We start from the raw sequence: 19,144 nt of genomic DNA, 5'->3' as shown, positions 1-19,144 counted from the left end.
AGCAAGTAGTGTTACCAACGCAAACACGAGGCACTGACTCCGTCAACAACAAACAGACAGACTGAATTAACCGAACCGCCGATGATAAGGTCAAAACTAAAAATGCGATAACATGTTAATTGTATTTATTATGCGTGTGATAAGAATCGAAAATCAGTTCTGTTGAATAGAAAATAGATAAATAATAAATAATATTTGAATAACTATTAACTAATGCCTTTAACTTTTTTGGCTAGTACAATAAGTAGACGATACTTGATAGTTTGGACATTTTGGTATTGGTACTGTATGATATTATAACAGTCATTTTGTAAGTAAATTAATAAGACGTAAAAAAAAATATTCGTTTTGCATTGTTGCTGTTAAATGCAATTATGAGTTTTATGCGACCCTCAAAATAATGATTGGGTTTAGTATGCTTTTGTAGGTATTGTGACTACGGCCGACCTAAACAATGGCCACTGTCATAGCCATCGATCTGTCTGTATCCATGCTCAGGGATATTAAAATCAAAGATACCAAAGAGTCCTTTACGTTGCTACAGTTGGCCACACACGGTGTCAATGTTTTACTGGACTATTTAGCCATACACTCCAAACTAGAGTTTGTTGCTGTTGTAAGTATTTATTGGCTCTGTCAAATGAACCAAAATGTATATTTGAAATATTACTACTAGCTACTTTTATTACTAATGTCTAATAATTTAATTCAATTAAATTATGAACATATAATATTATATTGACATTTAATATTAAGTTACTTATTATAAAATATCTTGTTCATATCTTAGATAACTATTTAATTTTTACTAGTTTATTTATTACTATCAACATAACTTTATTAAATATTTGTACTATAATTGTATAATTGTATTGTTTTATCTTTACTCGCGAACAATACAAACTTGAATTGTATATCTTTAATTGGCCTTAGTCTGAATAATACTTTATTTTTGATTAATTTACATTTTTTTTTTTCAACTTAGTAAAAATATTTTCTTAATATATAAAATTTAATTTAATCAATAAAACAATAAATAATATCTATTATGTTACTTTTTACTTAATATGTTACAGGTTACATTTTCTTCCACTTGTGATGTTTTGTGTTCATTTACTCGTGATTATGACTTAATTAAAGCAAAAATCACTCAATTAGAGTTTAGGACCAACACATGTTATCCACCTGTAATACAGACTATTAATTGTTTAGTCCATAGTGAATGGTCTAACTCTGTAACCTGTCAAGTAAGACATTAATTAAAATTAAAACTTTATTAAAGTTCATTAATTCTAGTATTTAAAATAATATATTTTAGGTTATTATGATTACTGATGGTAACTGTTATGAAGGTCTCCGGAAACCAGATATGACTCCATTTCTATTTCCTGGAAAATTAATAGTTGTTCCCCTGGATCAAGTGTCATCACTTTACAAAAATAATTATGACTCAAACAAACTTCCAAATGGTCTTGGTTATATAACTTCACCTGAATTACCTTTAACTCCATTGTCTGTTGCTAAAGTTTTTGAAAAAATTGCTAAAGAAACATATGTACCTTACAGTGCCGTATTACGATGTGGGAATTTAAAGTCAGATGTTCATTTGATTCCCCCTCCTATGGTAATATAATATTTTTTTTTTTCATTTACCATTTAATTAAAAAAATTTATTTGAATATCTTAGTCTTACACAAAAGCTGCGGATTTTGAAATAATGACTTGTTGTATTTCAAGTGAACTAAATATAATTGGATTTTTAGAGTCCTCAAAAGTAGAATGTCCAGCAACTCTATCCCGTCATCTTATTTTACCTCAACGAATTTTAGATGAATCCACAGAGACTAATGAAGCATCTGCAAAAACTCCCTCATTCTGTGTGTTATTACATGGTGCTTTAAAAGTAAATACATTAATTGTATTAATGTATATATTATTATATCTTAATCAATTTAAATAATGAACACAAACATTTATAGGTAGAAAATATGACAGCTGTTTGTCAGTTAAGCTCTAATTGGTATGGATTATTAGTTAGTTGGGCAGACAATAAAAAAAAATCAAATTTAATGTTAATTATTCTTGAACCTGGTACAAATGCTATCCCTTGGTTAGGCGATATACGAAATCTTACATTATCACCTACAGAATTATGTAAATCAGGTATTATTACATCTCATGTAATTGTTACATATTATTATAGTTCATATTTTATTTAATATCACAGATGTTGATGAAACACAACCAATTAAAACTCCTGATAAACGTAGTTACAACCAATCTCAGTTGGTGTGGATTAAAGAAGCTGGTCTTCAAGCAGATATTCAGAAAATTTTAAGACAAGCAAGAAAAATGCCAGATAAAATTCCAAGTTTTTATAAGGTAAATAAAAAAAAGTAAAAATTAAAATACATTTTATTTGTTTTCAATAAATTTTTGTTTAGGAATTAAATCGAATTCGAAAAGCTGCAATCGCTTACAGCTTCAATGACTTATTAACCAGTATTGCTGACTTATTGGATATAGAATGCAGCAATTTACCAAATGGTACTCATCCAGATTGTGCATTACAATTATCCCATGCTGCTATGGAATTGCGAAAACCTCTTGCTATGGATCCCAAACTCACAATTGCTCCTATGATAACAAAATATGCTCAACATGACCTTATGTAAAATTCATTAAATAATACAATATTTTATGTTATTCATTAATTATAATTAATATATGAATATTGTATTTGCTTAATATTAAATTAGTTAATAAAGTTTTGTATTTTATAGCAAAATTTCAAATATATTTTTTTTACTTTCTAAAAGTATTTTGATTTATATTTATTAAAGTAACATGACCACTTGTTGATTTTCATAAAAAAATAAAATAACTTTACACTAATGACAATTTCTTGTTATATTTTTATAACTTTTTATGGATCCTATTTAAAACTATGCAAATACATATAATCACATATACCTATTTGATACAATTAGAGGACAATATAAATTTATGAACAATAATTTGATACCAAAATATTATGTTTTTTGACAAATTTACAGATAAGTTATATGTGATATTGCTGTTAATGTATTAAATTTACTTCTATAATATTATATTATTATTGTTAACTGAGTAAAATAATATCATTTATTTACATTTAATAATATATATGCTCATTTATAATTTAGGTTTCAGCCACAATATTGATTAAAAATACAATTTATTTGTTCCATAAGTAAATAAATAAAATATAATAATCAAGAATCAACAATAAATAAACTGTTTTAATAAGTTACTAAGGAACAAGAAAAATAACAAATGTTTATAAATCATATGTACACAATTATAGACACTAATATGATAAAAGTATTAAGTCTCCATTAATAATTTTAACTTTTTACATAATATATTGTAGAAAAAACTTTTAATTAGTGCAAAACAAAGTTAACTTTTGATAAAATTGTATAAATTAAACTGTCAATATAATATAAGTATATATTGTATTCATATAAGCTAAAGTAACCCTACATAAAGTTTAACAGATATTTCTTATAAATTGCCAATAATATTAATCATTTTATTCAAGCAGAACAAAATTAAATTTGTTGTTAATTTAAAATTAATTACACAAGAAAAAATATGAATAAATAATCATCTATGGGTAAAAATAAAAATAAATATTGTTTTAAAAGTAATTACATTTAACTTTTATCCAATCCCATTTTATAGGCTTTATTAATATTTTACCTTAATGTGTTTTTTGAAATGGTATAAGTGAAAAAGATGAAAAATAAATATTTGTTGAACACTTGAACATTTTATAAAATAGTATAAGATGCCAGGTTAAAGTAGGAGATACAGTAAAATATTTCTAAATAATCAATTTTAAATACTTGTAAATGACAATTATGTCTTTTAAAGCTATTAAAATAATATCAGCATAATAAAATTTGTATTATAGTCAAGTGTCCCTAGAAAACAAATCTCAAGACAAAAGTAAACAATGGCTTGATGATCAATTTTTGAAGATTTAAAAATGTCTGATTCACAATTTTATTTCCTTACAATTCGTCATTAGGAAATTCAATTTTTATTATTGTTATTATTTGATATACCTATTATATCAGGGATGGGCAACTGGCAACCCGTGGGGCACATCAGCCCACATACCTCTACATTTTCTTATTACTTTATACAATTTTAGTGTTTATCTGTATTCAACATTAAAACATGAATAAATATGAAAAGTAAATTTGACCTTTTTTTTTTTTTGCTTTCTATACTCTCTGGTTCGTTAGATTTTAAAGTTCTAAAAATTGGCCCTTTATAGAGATACTATATTAACTTTGAGTTGCTCATCCCTGTATTATATCATAGGTACCTCTTAATCAATCACTGGTAACAAATAAATGTTTTTTAGTCAATCGTATTACCGATTTTAACTTTAATAGTACATAATTATATTACCTTTAAAATTGAATTGGTATGTAACTAACTGAGCTCATGTATGTATGAATCGAATCGAACGAGTAATTATTATGACTCTCTCAATACCATAACATATTATTGGTATAACTAAGAGAGCTGACTCCACACACACACACAAAAAAAAAAAAATGTATTTACAGTTTTAAAGAATTGATGAGACATTTTTTTATACATCTTACTATTCCATCGCTTGTAGCTTGTATTAATTTTTTTAGGGACTATTTCCCCTTTCCCCCATGCCAGAAATCCCCCTACAGAAATTCGATCCTATAATTGCACCAATGAGCACTACATTCGACCGAACTTAGTAGTTTGTACAACATAAATGTCACAATTTTTTCTTTACCGTACCCTGATTATATAATGCCTACATTAATTACTATGCAGTATGTAATATGTATCTATAAGTACATTTTTATGTATTATAAATTATAATGTACTAAATATAAATATATTCAGTGGCGTACAAATGGAGGAGGAGTTTCGGGGTAAATCTCCCTCCCCAAGGACATTAAAAATTCAGCATTGAAATGATTAGAAGGACATTTTATAATTTTGTGTATAGCACTATAGCTTACTTATTTTAAACAGGGAAGATTTAAAGGCTTAGGTTATAGGTACTATCCATAAATCGTAATAGTTACCCAATATCCAATATTAGCTGCAGACAAAGTTTTGATGGAAATATCAAACAAAGTGTGAAATGTGTTTGAATTTTTTTTTGTAATAGAATAATATAAAATATTATATTATTCTATATATTTTTGTTTAATTATTTTGTGTGAGAGTTGTTTTCAATTTTCTAATTAAAGTATTATTAAAAATATTATGTATGAACTCTGAATATTTTAACATGGTCTTTGATAGAACTTATTGCGTTGGGTGAAGGACTCCGATATAATGTGTATACAATTTAATCCATCCCCCTCCATATCAAAAGAAAATTGAATGTACACCATCGAATATATTATTATAGAATACTTTATAAATATATAATGTATCACGTTAGACTTTATATTATATTCTGACCTGATCATAAAACACGTGTTGTACACAATAGGTACACCTATATTACCTATAACCTATATGCAGCTATTGGCTATATCTAAATATTTATATAGGTATCCATTATAATAAAACCTTGGTAAACCTTTCCCCTCTCGTGACCACCTCCCATCGTATTCCCCGATATTTTTCACTAGTCGTACACTTCAATACTAGTGCTACCAATTACACGTAGTTAAATAATAAATTCATATTATTGTCTCTAACGTATATGCAAGTATGGTGTATAGCAATAAGTTTCGCACAATATTGAAAGGTCGTTCGCGACAACAGTTAGGTAGGTATATAATAATATGATAAAGGTAAGTACTTATTGATGTACATAATAGGTATGTGCATGGTTTCATGTCATCAAGCCTCGATCCATGGACGGATATAAAAAAAAAAAAAAATTTAAATAAAAAGAACAATTTATAAACCTGATTTCATCGGCTAATTAATAATTCGCGGCCTCGTAAAACAGTATATACGCCTCGTTGCTTATGAGTTTCGCGGACGACGTAATCCGGGAGACGGAACTGTCGTTGAAGAAGTTCCAGTCACCGGTGACCGGGTGCTTGCACATGGCTGTGTAGTGTCCAGCGATCGGCGTGCCCGTGTGGTTGGACACCGCGTACAGGTTGTACTTGCAGCCGTGCGGCTGTATGCTCCGGGCCGTGCCGGACACGTACGGGCTCATGTCCAGTGACACGGACGGGAACGCCACCAGCGACGTGATCTTCTTGTACGATTGCGTTCCCTGGAAACGCTTGAGGTGTAGCACCAGGTACCTGGGCAACCGTTGGAACCGGTACGACTTGAACATCTTCCTGTCCACCTTGCACACGCTGCACCGGGGCCGTTCGCGGAAGTCCAACACCTCTTCCTGCGTGAAGTTGTGCAGCAGGTCGTTGATGGACACTATGTTAGCCGAGCCGCTGGACGGCAGTGGCAACGACACGTCCCAAAACACCTGTATACTGGTGAACATACAACGAAGGCTTTTACAATACATAAAATATGTAATAGCTGGTTTCTCCAGTTTTTTATGTAGGTAATAGGTATATAGCCTTGTAGTAACACATTTCTTTACGGCAGGGCGGATAAGAAATGCTTTTTGGGAGTGGGCATGGAGGAAGTTGAGGCTTCTCAGTTACGCCTGCAACGCAAGCACAGTATAATATCGGGAGAGAAAAAAATATTTTTAAAAAAAAGGCCATATTATATACGTTCATATAGCGTTACGCAACTTGGCGCCGGCGGCCCGGGCCGGTTGCCAGAGGAATGTGTGCGCGCGTATAGCGTATTTTTAATCTCGCGCGCTCGGATTGGGGTCAATTTTTTTTAAATTTACAATTTAATCATCACATCGTAGCCGCGCTACAGTCGTACGTATAATACTGATACAATATATATACATATGCGTATATATATATGATAATATATTATAATGCGCATCGGCTAACAACCTTGGTATACTCGTACACGTACCTCGAATGTGATACTCTTGTGGCCACACGTAGAACACTCGAGCGTGGACTTGAGCTGTCCAGCGAACAGGTCGACCACGGTACTGTTGTCCGTGACTAGGTACCTCTGCCAGAACTCGACGGCCAGCGCGTTGTCCTTGAGCGTTTCGTCCACGTCCGGCATGGCGCGGGGCTTGACCTTCACCCTGTTGACGTCCATGTGCAGTCGGTCGAGCAACAGCCGCAGGAACTCCTGGGCGTCCTGCTGCTCGTAGCCGGCAAACCGCGGGGACAGCCGCTGGAACGCCGACTTGAACGCGGTGGTGTCCACCGGATGGCTGTCGGCGGCGGTCCAGATCCGAGACAGGAGGTCTCGGTACACCCGGATCAGCTTGCCGTCGGCTCCGTCCACGTCGTCCAGTACGCTGTCCGTCAGCCTCTTGGTGTTGCTCAGGCACTGTAGCACCGAGTTCATGTAACACGTGTTCCCTATGTTCCGGATGCCGACCACCCCCTTTTTCGAATCGGCCACCGACCTGTACGCGGATGACGACGACGACTCCGGATGCACCGCTCCGTTGTCAGTGATGCCGCCGTAGTTTGTCCTGTTCATGTTGACATATTTGGATTGCTGTAGCGGTTCGTTGGGCGGAGGGGAGTCTTGCTGGTTCTGCTGTTTGTTGTACTTTTCGAAGTACGACAAGTTGCCGGACTTGTAATTGTACGATTTGTTCAACAACGACGACGGCGATCTGCTGTTGTAGAACGCGTCCAAACGTTTTTTCGTTGCGTCATACCGTTTATTGTCGTTGCCTAGCTGCAGCAGTGTGGTCTTTCCGCCGATTTCCCCTCGGGCAGAACCTAATGACGACGCCGGCGACAGGCTCTTGCTCAAGCTCAGCGATCGGATATTACCGTTGATGTCCGTCAACCTGGACGACGCGGTCGACCGGACCGGCGTCACCTGTCTCGGCGCGCTGCTGTAAGCCCTGGACCGCCGGTCGGCGCTCAGCTCGGACGACAACGCGTACGACGACGACGAAGACGACGAAGACGACGACGTGCCGACGTGGTGGTGATGTAGGTGATGGAGGTGATGGTGATGGTACGACTTGGCGGTCGCGGTCCTGCCGGTGCCGTACTTGTCGGCCGACGATGACGCGTACATGACGTTATTAACGACGAACACGACGAACACTCGCCTGCTGCACCGTCGTCCCGACTACCGGGCCGCATAACATGTCCGTTTCCCGCCGCCGCCGTCGTCTCCTGTTGCACCGCCGCCAATCGTCCGTCCGGCGCGCCGATGTCCGTCCGTCGGCGTACGCACGCAGCGGGTCTTGTCCCGTATTCGGTTAGTCTTGTCCGGCGGTGTCGTCGGGGATCGAGAGTAGGATGTCTCTCTCCGTCGCCTAAAGATATTATTATTATTACTATTATTATTATTATTATTATTATTATTATTATTATTATGCACACAACTCGTAGTCGCACTGCAAGCGGCGGCCGCGCCGTCGACGGCGAAAACGGTAGCACGGCGGTGGCGGCGGCGGCGGCGGTGGTGGCAAATGATCGATGTGCGTGCGCGGTACCGAAACGCCTCGTCGTCGGCGCGATTGTATATTTTTAGCGCGGCGGCGTGACGCGCGCCGCCGCGAGCGCGTTCGACCCCCGCAGCAGCGGCGTCAAGCGCCACTATCGATGTGTGCGGGCCGCGCAACCATCGATGATGCGGACCGCGCCGTAGTGCGCGACCATCGATGGCCACCGTCGTCCCGATGTCACCGCACGGCGCGCGCGCGCCTATTGATTAACCTAGTTCGTCTCGGTTTTATTTTAGCGTTAATACACATATATACATCGTATTATTATTATTATTATTATTATACGTATACGTGTATTAAAATGCGTATAAATCGTATACACCGTGTGTGCGTGCGTGACGGTTATCGTCAATGCCACAACGTATTATTATTATACGTTGCGTATACCAATATGTATGTGTATGTATGTGACTATTATGTATACATCATACGTGTGCGTGTGTGTGTGTGTGTGTGTGTGTGTGTGTGGGTACTGCGCACACCCACAACCGTCGTCGGTCGCGTTTAGCCTTGACAGGGTTTTATACAATGGATGCATCACGCGCGTATAGTGCGACTATATCATAATACGGTCTGCTCGAAATTTATATATTTATTTTTTATGTCCTCCGTCCGCGCCTAACCGATGACACAACCGCGTGAATGTACATAGGTACACGTATATATAGTATGGTGTACACATGTCATGATGTCGACCTTCTTCTGCTCACACGCGCATATATATATATATATGTGTATAAAAAGGTACCCCGCAATATCACTTGAGTGATTCGTGTGACGGTGACCGCGGAGGGCGGAAACCCTAGTAGGTATATATATAACGTGTACACACGGGATCGGCCTTTCAGTGATATTTCCAAAGGCCTCCCGAAAAAATACCTTTCGTGCCGTTCGAAATTATCGCGACGAGAACCTCCTCAAAAATTCGGCGTAATCATTTTTTAACGTATTTTATAGTATTATAATACATTATATTGTATTTTATACTATACTGTGTCGCACCCTCAGTGTGCATCGTATAATATTATAATATACGGCCCGCCCGCGTCGACGCTACACCGCCTCGGCCGTGTACCCGCAGCAGTATTTTTATAACGAACTTGACCGATTTCGTGAGAGATGAACTTTGCACGGTATTGGTTTTGTCGACCTGCAGATAGCCGTGCTTGGTGCGAAAACGACATACCTATACAGACTATATTATACAATATATACATTATTATATATCGGTTGGCTTGAGGTCTCGCGTGCGCGCGCCAAAGAGACACGCCGGCCAAGGCCGCAGTATCTCTCTCTCGCGGGCGCCCGGAATCAATATTTTTCAATAGGTTTTTATTTTACTTTTTTTTCCTCTTCTTTTTCGCGAATCGGGACCACACCTTTTTCAGCGTGGTTTAAAATATTAGGCTTGCCGTGGCACCGCGGTGTCATCGTTAAATTATTATTTGGCGTGGTCGTCGCGCGCCCGTGGAGAGCTAATATAAATATTATATGTGTACACTTAAAATAACAAATTTATATCGACATTCATAAATATTATGAACGCGTAATTAAAATATTATATATACCTATTATACCTATTACCTGGTACAATTACTATATTTGCTTGCATTATCGTACACATCGTAATAAGTACACGGGCCTGTATATATAATATATATAGGTGACACTTTAGTCATTCTCGCTAATGTCGCGTTTCGCTCGACTTTTCGGACGGTATATATACATATATACGTGTGTATGTATAAGTATCTCTAGCGAGCATACATTATCTCCGATACCCATCACCGCGCCCTCCCGGCTTACTAGTCGAATAATTGATTAGTTATCACAACGCGCGTGCTCCACCGTATATTTGCGTATATTAATGGGAGTCGGCGGTGTAGGAAACGAAGTTTATACTATCAGATTGTGTATTATAATAGGGTATTTAGGTATAGCTATAGATATAGATATATTGTACAGTAATATTACAACAACAATATTGTGTGTATAGCTATAGGTGCGCAATAATAATAACAATAATATTATAATTGAATAAATCTATTAAGTGTATGATAGGATGTGACGCACGAATACATTGTTTCACGTTTTGATATTGCTTGCAATAACGTATTACAATATGATTATAATATTATGATAATGGTTGTGAACAATGTGAAAATTTAGTTTCGGTAAAATACGGAGAAAGTGTTAAAAATTAATTGCAAATCGTATAGCGGTAAAACATTATATATTTTTTAATAAACGCATCATATTAGTATGCTCATATTAAATTCTAAAGAACAAAAGAGGCCGGTGGGTGAGCAGCATAGTAATTGGCGGATCATTGTATAAAATAATAAATAATACGAAAGGATCATCATACATTTATAATGTTATCGAATTTAAGAATATTATTAATTTTTCGAATATTTTTGCTGTTGAATAATCATAGCATAGCATTGATAATACTGATAAACTGCATGGTGATCGCAATTTATTTACTAAATAGATGAGAGGTGACACTAAATATTTTGGGCAAATGACTTTTAGATTGATTAGGTTTTTCTTTTACTACATAAATGGCTTTATAATAGTACACCTATTTTTGAAAACTAAAAGTTTTTTTCTATAAACGAACTTTATCCGTAGGACCATTAAAGATATAAAGAAAGAATAATAAAAAAAAAAAAATTAAAATTGAGTGATCGCTATAAAAGTTAAGTTAAAAATTATACAAACCATTAGGTAACCAGTATAAATCATCACACAAAATTGCATGGAAGTTCTATGAAAAAAATAACAATAAATGATACGAAATACGAATAAAAGTGAAAAGACATTACATTTTTGTTATAATTCACATTATAAATAATGTAGGTATTTATTTATTTTAATGCTATAGGATTTTAAGCATATTTGTACGGAATTACTTGTAATTTTGTATGATTTATACCAATCTTATGATTTTTTTACTCATTCTCGAGTTTTAACCAACAATTTTTAAAAATTTTAAGACAATTGTTATTAAAAATCTAAGAGGAAGGGGTGTAATTCAAAAATGTTATGTTTGTTCATGCGCATGCAAAAGTAATGTAATGCCATGTTTTATGAGACATGAATATAACTAGTATAAGTACTGTAAAAAAAAAAAAAAACCCTGGATGAAATTAAAGATCATCCAGTCCCAATATTTAGTGTTACTAAATTTACTAATCATAAACCGTGATATCTACTACTAAAAAATAATAACATATGTTTAGATATCGAAGAGACGTGATTCTGATTTTTATGGATGTTATATTAAACGTTTTTCGATATAACATCATTAACTGAATCCCTAAAAATAAAATATTTTAATTTTCCTGACACGTAATATTAGCATTTATAGCAACACCATTTAAAATAATATATGATAACAAATGAATCATTAAGCGACTGATTAATGAATACCGGACAAAGTTATATTATATTAATTACATTTTTCAAGTTATAGGTTGTCACAAAGTTCAAAAATATTAATATTTAATAGGTTTATTTTGAGCACGCAAAATGTTTCGAGTAATCAGTAAGTTGTTAGTGCAATAGGTGTATTCATAATATAAACATCAAGGTCCATTCATTTAAATGATTCGTTTAAACGATAATAATATCATTAATATCATTACCCGCCATAACTAAACTATCTATCGACGTGCAGGGTAAAATACTAAAATGTATAATATAGATGTATTTGTATTATGCATTACGTATCTATGTATCTTGTACATATTGTATTCTTATATAAAAATGATAAATAAAAAAGTTGTAAATGATAATATTTCTAGTGTATTAGGACATTTTAGCAATTTAAACATGTAAACAAATTTTATTAACATAATGTTTCCATAGATAAACAAATAAAATATTCTTAAATATCGGTTAATATATTTGTCTATTTTATTGAGTGTTTTAACAATTTTTTAATACATACGAATAATATTATAGTTTTACATTACCTAATACCTATATAATATGCAAAAACGAGAAAGATGGTCAACTGTATAAGTACATATTTTAGTTGGTAGTTTCGACTATACCTTATCATTAAGTTTGTCACTGTTGACAGAAATGGATAAATTATAAATGTTAAATTTTAATTCAATAATAAATCGTTATCTGTACAATATGCAATAAATAATTCTGAGTCTATAGACAGCAGTCAATCACTATTTCTAAAGCTATTTTATTATTTATTTTTCTATTGGTAGTATAGTTAGTTAAACGTATTCATTCAGAAAACATCACATAAATGATATCTACCTATTTTATTAATTATTATAATATTATATCATTTTTTATAATAATAATATTAATTGTTATTAATATTTAAATGTAGAATCTTGAGGATGTATTGAAGATGTTAGGTTAGTCTAAATATTTTGAAAATTGCTTAGAAAATAATAATATACATTATGGCGTCATGTTTCATATGATCAATACAAATGACAAATCTTTTGATGAGAAACATTATTTTAGATTTAAACATCCAATTTCATCAACCCTGTACGTAAAATGCTTATGACAAATCAATGTGGTTTTACGATGAATATTTTTTTTATTCCAGTAATGACAAGTGACAACTTGGTCACTTGCCTTAATTTCTAAGCCTAAGGTATATAATAATTTATACATTTATGCATTTTTAATTATATTTATTAATTACTCAATGCCACAATTTGTTTATTTCTTAATCGGCAAATACGGCGGTGTAGGTAGGTTAGTATAAAAAATTACAATTTCAATTAAACTTAAGTTTTGAGTGTCTTTGGCATAATCAAAACTTTAAAATTATGACAAAAGTTTTTGAAATAGACTATTAATAATATACGGCTGAATTGTTGGGGAAAAAAGTGAAAGTAGTAAGAGTTGAGAAATAATGATAAATGATATATGATAAAAATTCTATATTAATTTAAGGTTTAGAGCAGAAGTTCCCAAACTTTTTATTGTACGACCCATTTTGGGAATTTTTTAAAATTTGGTGACCCGCAATATCAATGAATGACCTTTTTTTTTTTGCTGTTTTGCTTGCAACAACAAATTAAAAAAGATGGATTTTATTTAAAAATATAACGCAATCCACCAAAAGTATAATCGCGACCCACAGTTTGGGTTTAGTATGTATCAACCTCTATTTATAAAGATATTTATTAATTTATCCATGTTTACTATTCCATATATGCATGTATAATTTAATTTGGTACAAATTATGCCTTATGTTGAATTATTTTTTGCGAAAAACATCGCATATTAATCATATTATATTATCAATATAAGGCAAAGGTAGCGGCCAGCGGCAGCTCACCCACGCTGGGCACGCTGGCTTTGTATGAGAGTAGTTATATTACTGCTTTAGTGTAAATCAATTTTAAGGTGATCAGTGATCACAATGAAAATAAAACTCGTTAACTATTATTGTACTTGACTAACGTAATATACACAAGCAAATAAAGTATATAAACTAGATCAGATTTGTTACAATAAACCACCCTCAAGGTTGATAATTAGTGTGCTTATATTATTTGTTAGCATTTTATCAAATACCAGTAACAAATTCAATACATGTTTTAGGTATAGACTGCAATTCATTTAGGTATATATAATTTGAACTTGTACTACATATAACATTTTTATGTTCTTATTCATCCGAAAACAAATCGTAAGGAAATACAACACTTTTAAATATCAATTATAATAACTATATCAGCATGTTAATACATACATTATGCATAAACATATTATATCATTATACAGTATTCATCATAATTTCTTTCAGTGCTTATGAAGGTATTTTATACAATATTTTCTAATTTTCTATAATATTATATGTAATAACATTGATGTATAGCGTAAGGGTACCTATTTAGTAAGTAGAATATTACATGAGCCCGTTTTGTTCTTGACCCTATTTTCCGCTCTATTTTACATTTGTACTTATAATTGGTAACCAATAACCACGGTGATAAAAGTAAAATTGTTATTGATGGCCGATAGGCAACCGTCCCGAAATTAATTTATTGTTTTCAATTTTACCTATTGATTGTAAAATGGTATAAATGTATAACTATTTTAACGACAAAATTCTCGTTATTTTATCGTCACTATATTCCCTCCGAACTGCTGATTTAGGGCGTATCTACCTATATAAAATACAAATATTGATTATGTATTATAATCAATGCTTCTAGTACCTACTATTGAAATTTACAGTTGAATTTGAATATACTTTAATCTTATATGGTTGAAATTATGTTATATTTTCTATGTGTAACGTGTATGTTGTGTGTGAGTATCAACCTCTGAAGTCTAAAAGAATAATTCTTAACTTAATTTATCAGAAATAGCCATAGATTATTAATTTATTATTATTACTTTCAAATATTTAAGAAAAAATAAAATATTTAAGCACTTACCTACTCATATATTTTGAAGTATAAAGATTATGTATTCAGCTTAAGCAATTACTGTTTTAACTTACATAAATTATTCGTAGTTAAATTTAAATTTACATAGCAATTCAAGCAAACAATACATTTTAATTAGGGTAGGTATTTGAGTTTATTTGTGTAATTTTGGTATATTTAAAAAGGTACAAAAGACTAAAATACTTACCTACATTATTTTTATTTTTGTCATTGTAGTAAAATATCTGAGTACTTGAGTCCCATTTTTACTAAAAAAAATATTTTTTTTTTTTTTACATAACATTACTGTATTATTAGTTCAATACTAGTAAAGTATTAATTACAACTAATGATTAAAGTGTAGTTTATCATAGCTAGTAATATATTTGTTCTTCCTTTCTAGCTTTTGGTATCTATATATGTTAATAAAAATCAAAAATCAATATCAAGCCATTTTATTATTTTTAAAAGGCGTTTATTAGATTCTCAGCGGAGTGATAAAGTGATAAATATACCTATTAAGTTCAGTAATGTATGTTTTTTTTGTCTTTAAACATTATTCGGTGCAGTAAAAATACTTAGATTTTCAAAAATGGGGGGTTGTTTCTGGTAATGAATTAGATTTAATTTTTACTTTGGGGGTCAAAAATAAAAGTAAATTTATAATTGGGAAAAACAAAATGAAAAATAAGGAATAACGAAGATTTTTACGAAAATCCAATTTTTTTTGTTTTTTTTGGTGTAAGTAGTTCATTCTGACACCATAAAAACTAAAAATAAATATTTTTTATAGACATTTTAAGTTCATATTTGGATGAAATTAGTTATTTAAAGATAAATAACGATGTTAATTATTTTATTATAATTTAAAAATATTATTCGTGGGTACTTAAAACTTTTATATTATATTATAATATGATATAATATAATATACGAGTTTTAATATACGCAATGGCTTTTTTAATTTCTTTAAGACATTATCATCTATTTATACTATGCATCTATTTTTACTGTTTTACGGTATTTACAGAATGATGTTATAAAGGTTTGAGTTGTATAAGTTGATATAATAATATATATAAATAAATAATATTAACAATATTTTTGGTAAAAATTTTATCAACCTACTGTAATACTAAATGTAAAATAAATGATTTTATTTACTACATAATATATCAACAAACATATTATAAAATATTCTTAGTGTTATAAGTTGACAAGCCATCTCCGCTCAGAATCGTTTTTTTGTATACAATAATATATCATTGAATTCAAATTTAACACACCCATAATAATGACCCACTTACCTAACTTTTTTTTTTGTTAATTAAAATATGGTGTAATCATTATATGCTTAGAAATATAATATTTATTTATTACATAATCCTTATATAGTTTATATTATAGTCGGTTAATAAATTTATATATATATATATGGGTAACATATAAAACTTAAATTTGATTTCTTAGGATCTTAATACCATCCTCAACTATCATCAAGATAACATTATTTATGTATCTTTGTGTTTTATAAAGGTTAAATTAGAATAATAAATTTAATGGTGCTATTGGTGCTAAAATTTAAAGAGAAATAATATATAACAATATATAACTATGTCAGCCCCCTCCCATATTATATTATGTTATTATATCACAAATTAAAATATTCAATAAAATAAAAGCATCAAGTTAAATCATATATTTATTTAAAATTTTTACAGGTAGATTGGTACATCATTCATTAATCAAATAATAAAATAAAATAAAAATATCTCTAAAACTTAACTTTTTAAATTAAACGGTTTTTTCTCATACCTTGTAGTAAGATAAATACTAGTAAGAAAACTCTTAATTGTGATAATAAATATAAATTTAAATTAAAATTTGTAATCTTACAAATAAATAACTATACTAATTAATCATTTGTAAAGATATATATTCCAATGTACACCTACATATTAGATTGATTATTTAAATGCTTATAAATAACTTGATTTATACCACAATATAATATATTTGTACAACCATTAATTATATAAAATAATTTTTGTTTGCATAAAGTTAAAATTGAAAAAAAAACCATCAAGATAAAAATATAACAATATAAAATTTAAAGTATAATAACGGAACAATTATCACAATTAGATATATAAATATTAAATTACTTGGTATTTTATCAAATCATTCTGTAATCTGTTCTAGTAATTTTTTAATAACACATTTAAGTTTTTCTGCTAGTTTATGAGCTGTGTTATCTTGATCCAATTGTGGTACATGAATAAATATAGTTTGATTTTTATTAATACATAGAGATTTAAAATAAATGTATTCGCACAAATACCTGTATAATATACATAATATGAATGAAAATATAGAAAAACTGTAAATGCTCTTGGTCCATAAATACCTTCCAGCATCTCGAGATGTGCATATATCTAATTCATCAGTACATTCCATTTTCAAGCCCGTTTCGATTACATTATTAACCAAACACTTATCATCCGGACCATTTCCGTATATATCCACGCTACAATAACCATGCCCATTAGCAACTAACTCAACAGTCAATGTTTTAGCCAAGTGTGATACACCCAAATGAACCATTAGCTAAAGTTGATACATTATATACTGAAATTATACCAATTACTAATTATTTTTTGTATTGTATAACTTACAGCAGGTTCATGTTGGACCCAGAGTGCCGGCACAATCTGATCAACATCTTTGTAAGACACGGGAATATTGGCTGTGACCAAATTTATATTTAATTCATCAGTGATGCCAGTTTCAGGTAATACTCGAGCAACCTCCCAACTTGCATTTACTTTATAGTCTCGAAAAAGTCCAAAACCAGTGACAACTACCGTTTTTGGATTCATAATTTATTAATTAATTTAATAAGCGATAATAATAATTATATTAAATAATATTGAAATACGTCTTAAATTTTTATTTTACCAAAAAGTATTAGTAATTAGTCGTATTAACAACTGTTATGAATGTTATGATTATCCTAATAAATTATTAAATCATTTAATTAAAATATCATTTATGATTTATTAATATTTCTTTATTTATTGACGATAATGATAATATATTATCAATACTTATTTAACTTGATAAGAAGTTGATAACATTATTGATTCAAGGAGAATATAAACACGAGCCCTTACATTTTAAAAACAGTGACCTCGTCGTATTATTTTACAATAGATCAATATAGAGTGTGGACTTAAGAACCCTAAAAAAGTAAAAAAATGTAGGCTATCTGCGAATATGAGATGATAAATGGCGAGTGGAAAAATTCACACTTGATGCTATTTTTTCACCATTTTTCGATAGTATTATCTCGATTTTATTCTTACGCTTAATGAAATCAGAAATCATGAATACCTTTATTGAGAAACCATTAAAAATTAAATATAGATACTATTACAGTGGTCAGTGATATTAGTGACATTGGTACTGGTCAATAGATATACGGGATATTCAAATTTAAAATGTTTGAAAAGGCTTTTTATTGGTATCCCAAATTCGCCAAAAGATTAATAATAAAAAGAGTTTGGTTTTAAATGTGTGTTTATAGTGTTTTTATAACATAAAATTAAATATAACTTAAAAATGTTTTTATATTTTTTAATAGATTATATAGGTGTTGTAATAATGTTTTAAAGAGTTAAATTTTAGCAATCTCTATAATAAGCCAACACGGTTTTTAAATAATTATTTTTTTATTTGTTCGTAAATATGAATTGCTAATATGTCGGAATTTATATTTTTTAATTAAGCAATAAAGGAATTAGTGGAATGGATTGATGAAGGTAACAAATATATAAATAAAACATATTTATATAATTATAGGTAGAAACCAATACCACACAAATAAATCTGAATGAAGCTATAAGTAAACAGTGTATACAATGACTATAGTGCTACAGTTATATGTACCTTTGAACCTACGTGAGTTATGAGTACCTATGAGTATATGCATGCGTGACGTATAAGTAGACATACACTTATGATATATATATATATATTATCTATAAAAAAACACATGTATTATAATTTATAAGGGTGCAGTCAGCAGTCATGACTTTGTGAGATAAGTTATAAT

The 19,144-nt window shown here is 31.1% G+C and overlaps 3 protein-coding genes across 5 annotated transcripts; 1 reads left to right on the top strand and 2 right to left on the bottom strand.

Moving 5' to 3' along the window:
• Positions 1-109: 109 nt before the first annotated feature.
• On the top strand, positions 110-2,701 carry LOC113556960 (integrator complex subunit 14). Of its 2 annotated transcripts, none has more exons than XM_026962207.1 (8): positions 110-310; positions 415-616; positions 1,077-1,247; positions 1,319-1,624; positions 1,688-1,903; positions 1,980-2,163; positions 2,228-2,382; positions 2,445-2,701. In XM_026962207.1, the coding sequence occupies exons 2-8, from the start codon at positions 455-457 to the stop codon at positions 2,673-2,675; spliced, it is 1,425 nt and encodes a 474-aa protein (XP_026818008.1). In that variant the 5' UTR covers positions 110-310; positions 415-454; the 3' UTR covers positions 2,676-2,701. The 2 variants fall into 2 exon arrangements, with proteins under 2 accessions (XP_026818008.1, XP_026818009.1); XM_026962208.1 differs by having other exon boundaries at positions 137-310; positions 428-616.
• Positions 2,702-3,541: 840 nt separating this feature from the next.
• LOC113556733 (ubiquitin carboxyl-terminal hydrolase 2) lies at positions 3,542-8,609 on the bottom strand. 2 transcript variants are annotated; one of them, XM_026961858.1, is made up of 3 exons: positions 8,481-8,609; positions 7,021-8,410; positions 3,542-6,502 (listed from the first exon to the last, which is right to left on the bottom strand). In XM_026961858.1, the coding sequence occupies exons 2-3, from the start codon at positions 8,164-8,166 to the stop codon at positions 5,987-5,989; spliced, it is 1,662 nt and encodes a 553-aa protein (XP_026817659.1). In that variant the 5' UTR covers positions 8,167-8,410; positions 8,481-8,609; the 3' UTR covers positions 3,542-5,986. The 2 variants fall into 2 exon arrangements, with proteins under 2 accessions (XP_026817659.1, XP_026817658.1); XM_026961857.1 differs by having other exon boundaries at positions 7,021-8,534.
• An 8,540-nt stretch (positions 8,610-17,149) lies between these two features.
• Positions 17,150-18,047, bottom strand: LOC113558663 (pyroglutamyl-peptidase 1). Its single transcript, XM_026964157.1, has 3 exons — positions 17,706-18,047; positions 17,438-17,637; positions 17,150-17,371 (listed from the first exon to the last, which is right to left on the bottom strand). Exons 1-3 carry the CDS (start codon positions 17,907-17,909, stop codon positions 17,212-17,214), a joined length of 564 nt encoding a protein of 187 aa, XP_026819958.1. The 5' UTR covers positions 17,910-18,047; the 3' UTR covers positions 17,150-17,211.
• Positions 18,048-19,144: the final 1,097 nt, after the last annotated feature.

The sequence above is a fragment of the Rhopalosiphum maidis genome, chromosome 4 (assembly GCF_003676215.2).
Source record: "Rhopalosiphum maidis isolate BTI-1 chromosome 4, ASM367621v3, whole genome shotgun sequence".
Classification (NCBI taxonomy): domain Eukaryota; kingdom Metazoa; phylum Arthropoda; class Insecta; order Hemiptera; family Aphididae; genus Rhopalosiphum; species Rhopalosiphum maidis.
The sequence above is the reverse complement of the archived record's forward strand: the minus strand, read 5'-3'. Positions and strand labels throughout refer to the sequence as shown.

What these genes read in the sequence shown, in the direction of transcription:
- LOC113556733 (XM_026961858.1), bottom strand. Translation starts at nt 8,166, where the DNA reads ATGTACGCGTCATCGTCGGCCGACAAGTACGGCACCGGCAGGACCGCG. An exon ending in ACAAGAGTATCACATTCGAG is followed by an intron (nt 6,503 to 7,020) that starts GTACGTGTACGA and finishes ACCAGTATACAG; the next exon opens with GTGTTTTGGGACGTGTCGTT.
- LOC113556960 (XM_026962207.1), top strand. Translation starts at nt 455, where the DNA reads ATGGCCACTGTCATAGCCATCGATCTGTCTGTATCCATGCTCAGGGAT. An exon ending in CTAACTCTGTAACCTGTCAA is followed by an intron (nt 1,248 to 1,318) that starts GTAAGACATTAA and finishes AATATATTTTAG; the next exon opens with GTTATTATGATTACTGATGG. An exon ending in AAATTCCAAGTTTTTATAAG is followed by an intron (nt 2,383 to 2,444) that starts GTAAATAAAAAA and finishes ATTTTTGTTTAG; the next exon opens with GAATTAAATCGAATTCGAAA.
- LOC113558663 (XM_026964157.1), bottom strand. Translation starts at nt 17,909, where the DNA reads ATGAATCCAAAAACGGTAGTTGTCACTGGTTTTGGACTTTTTCGAGAC. An exon ending in GGGTCCAACATGAACCTGCT is followed by an intron (nt 17,638 to 17,705) that starts GTAAGTTATACA and finishes TATCAACTTTAG; the next exon opens with CTAATGGTTCATTTGGGTGT. An exon ending in ACATCTCGAGATGCTGGAAG is followed by an intron (nt 17,372 to 17,437) that starts GTATTTATGGAC and finishes TATATTATACAG; the next exon opens with GTATTTGTGCGAATACATTT.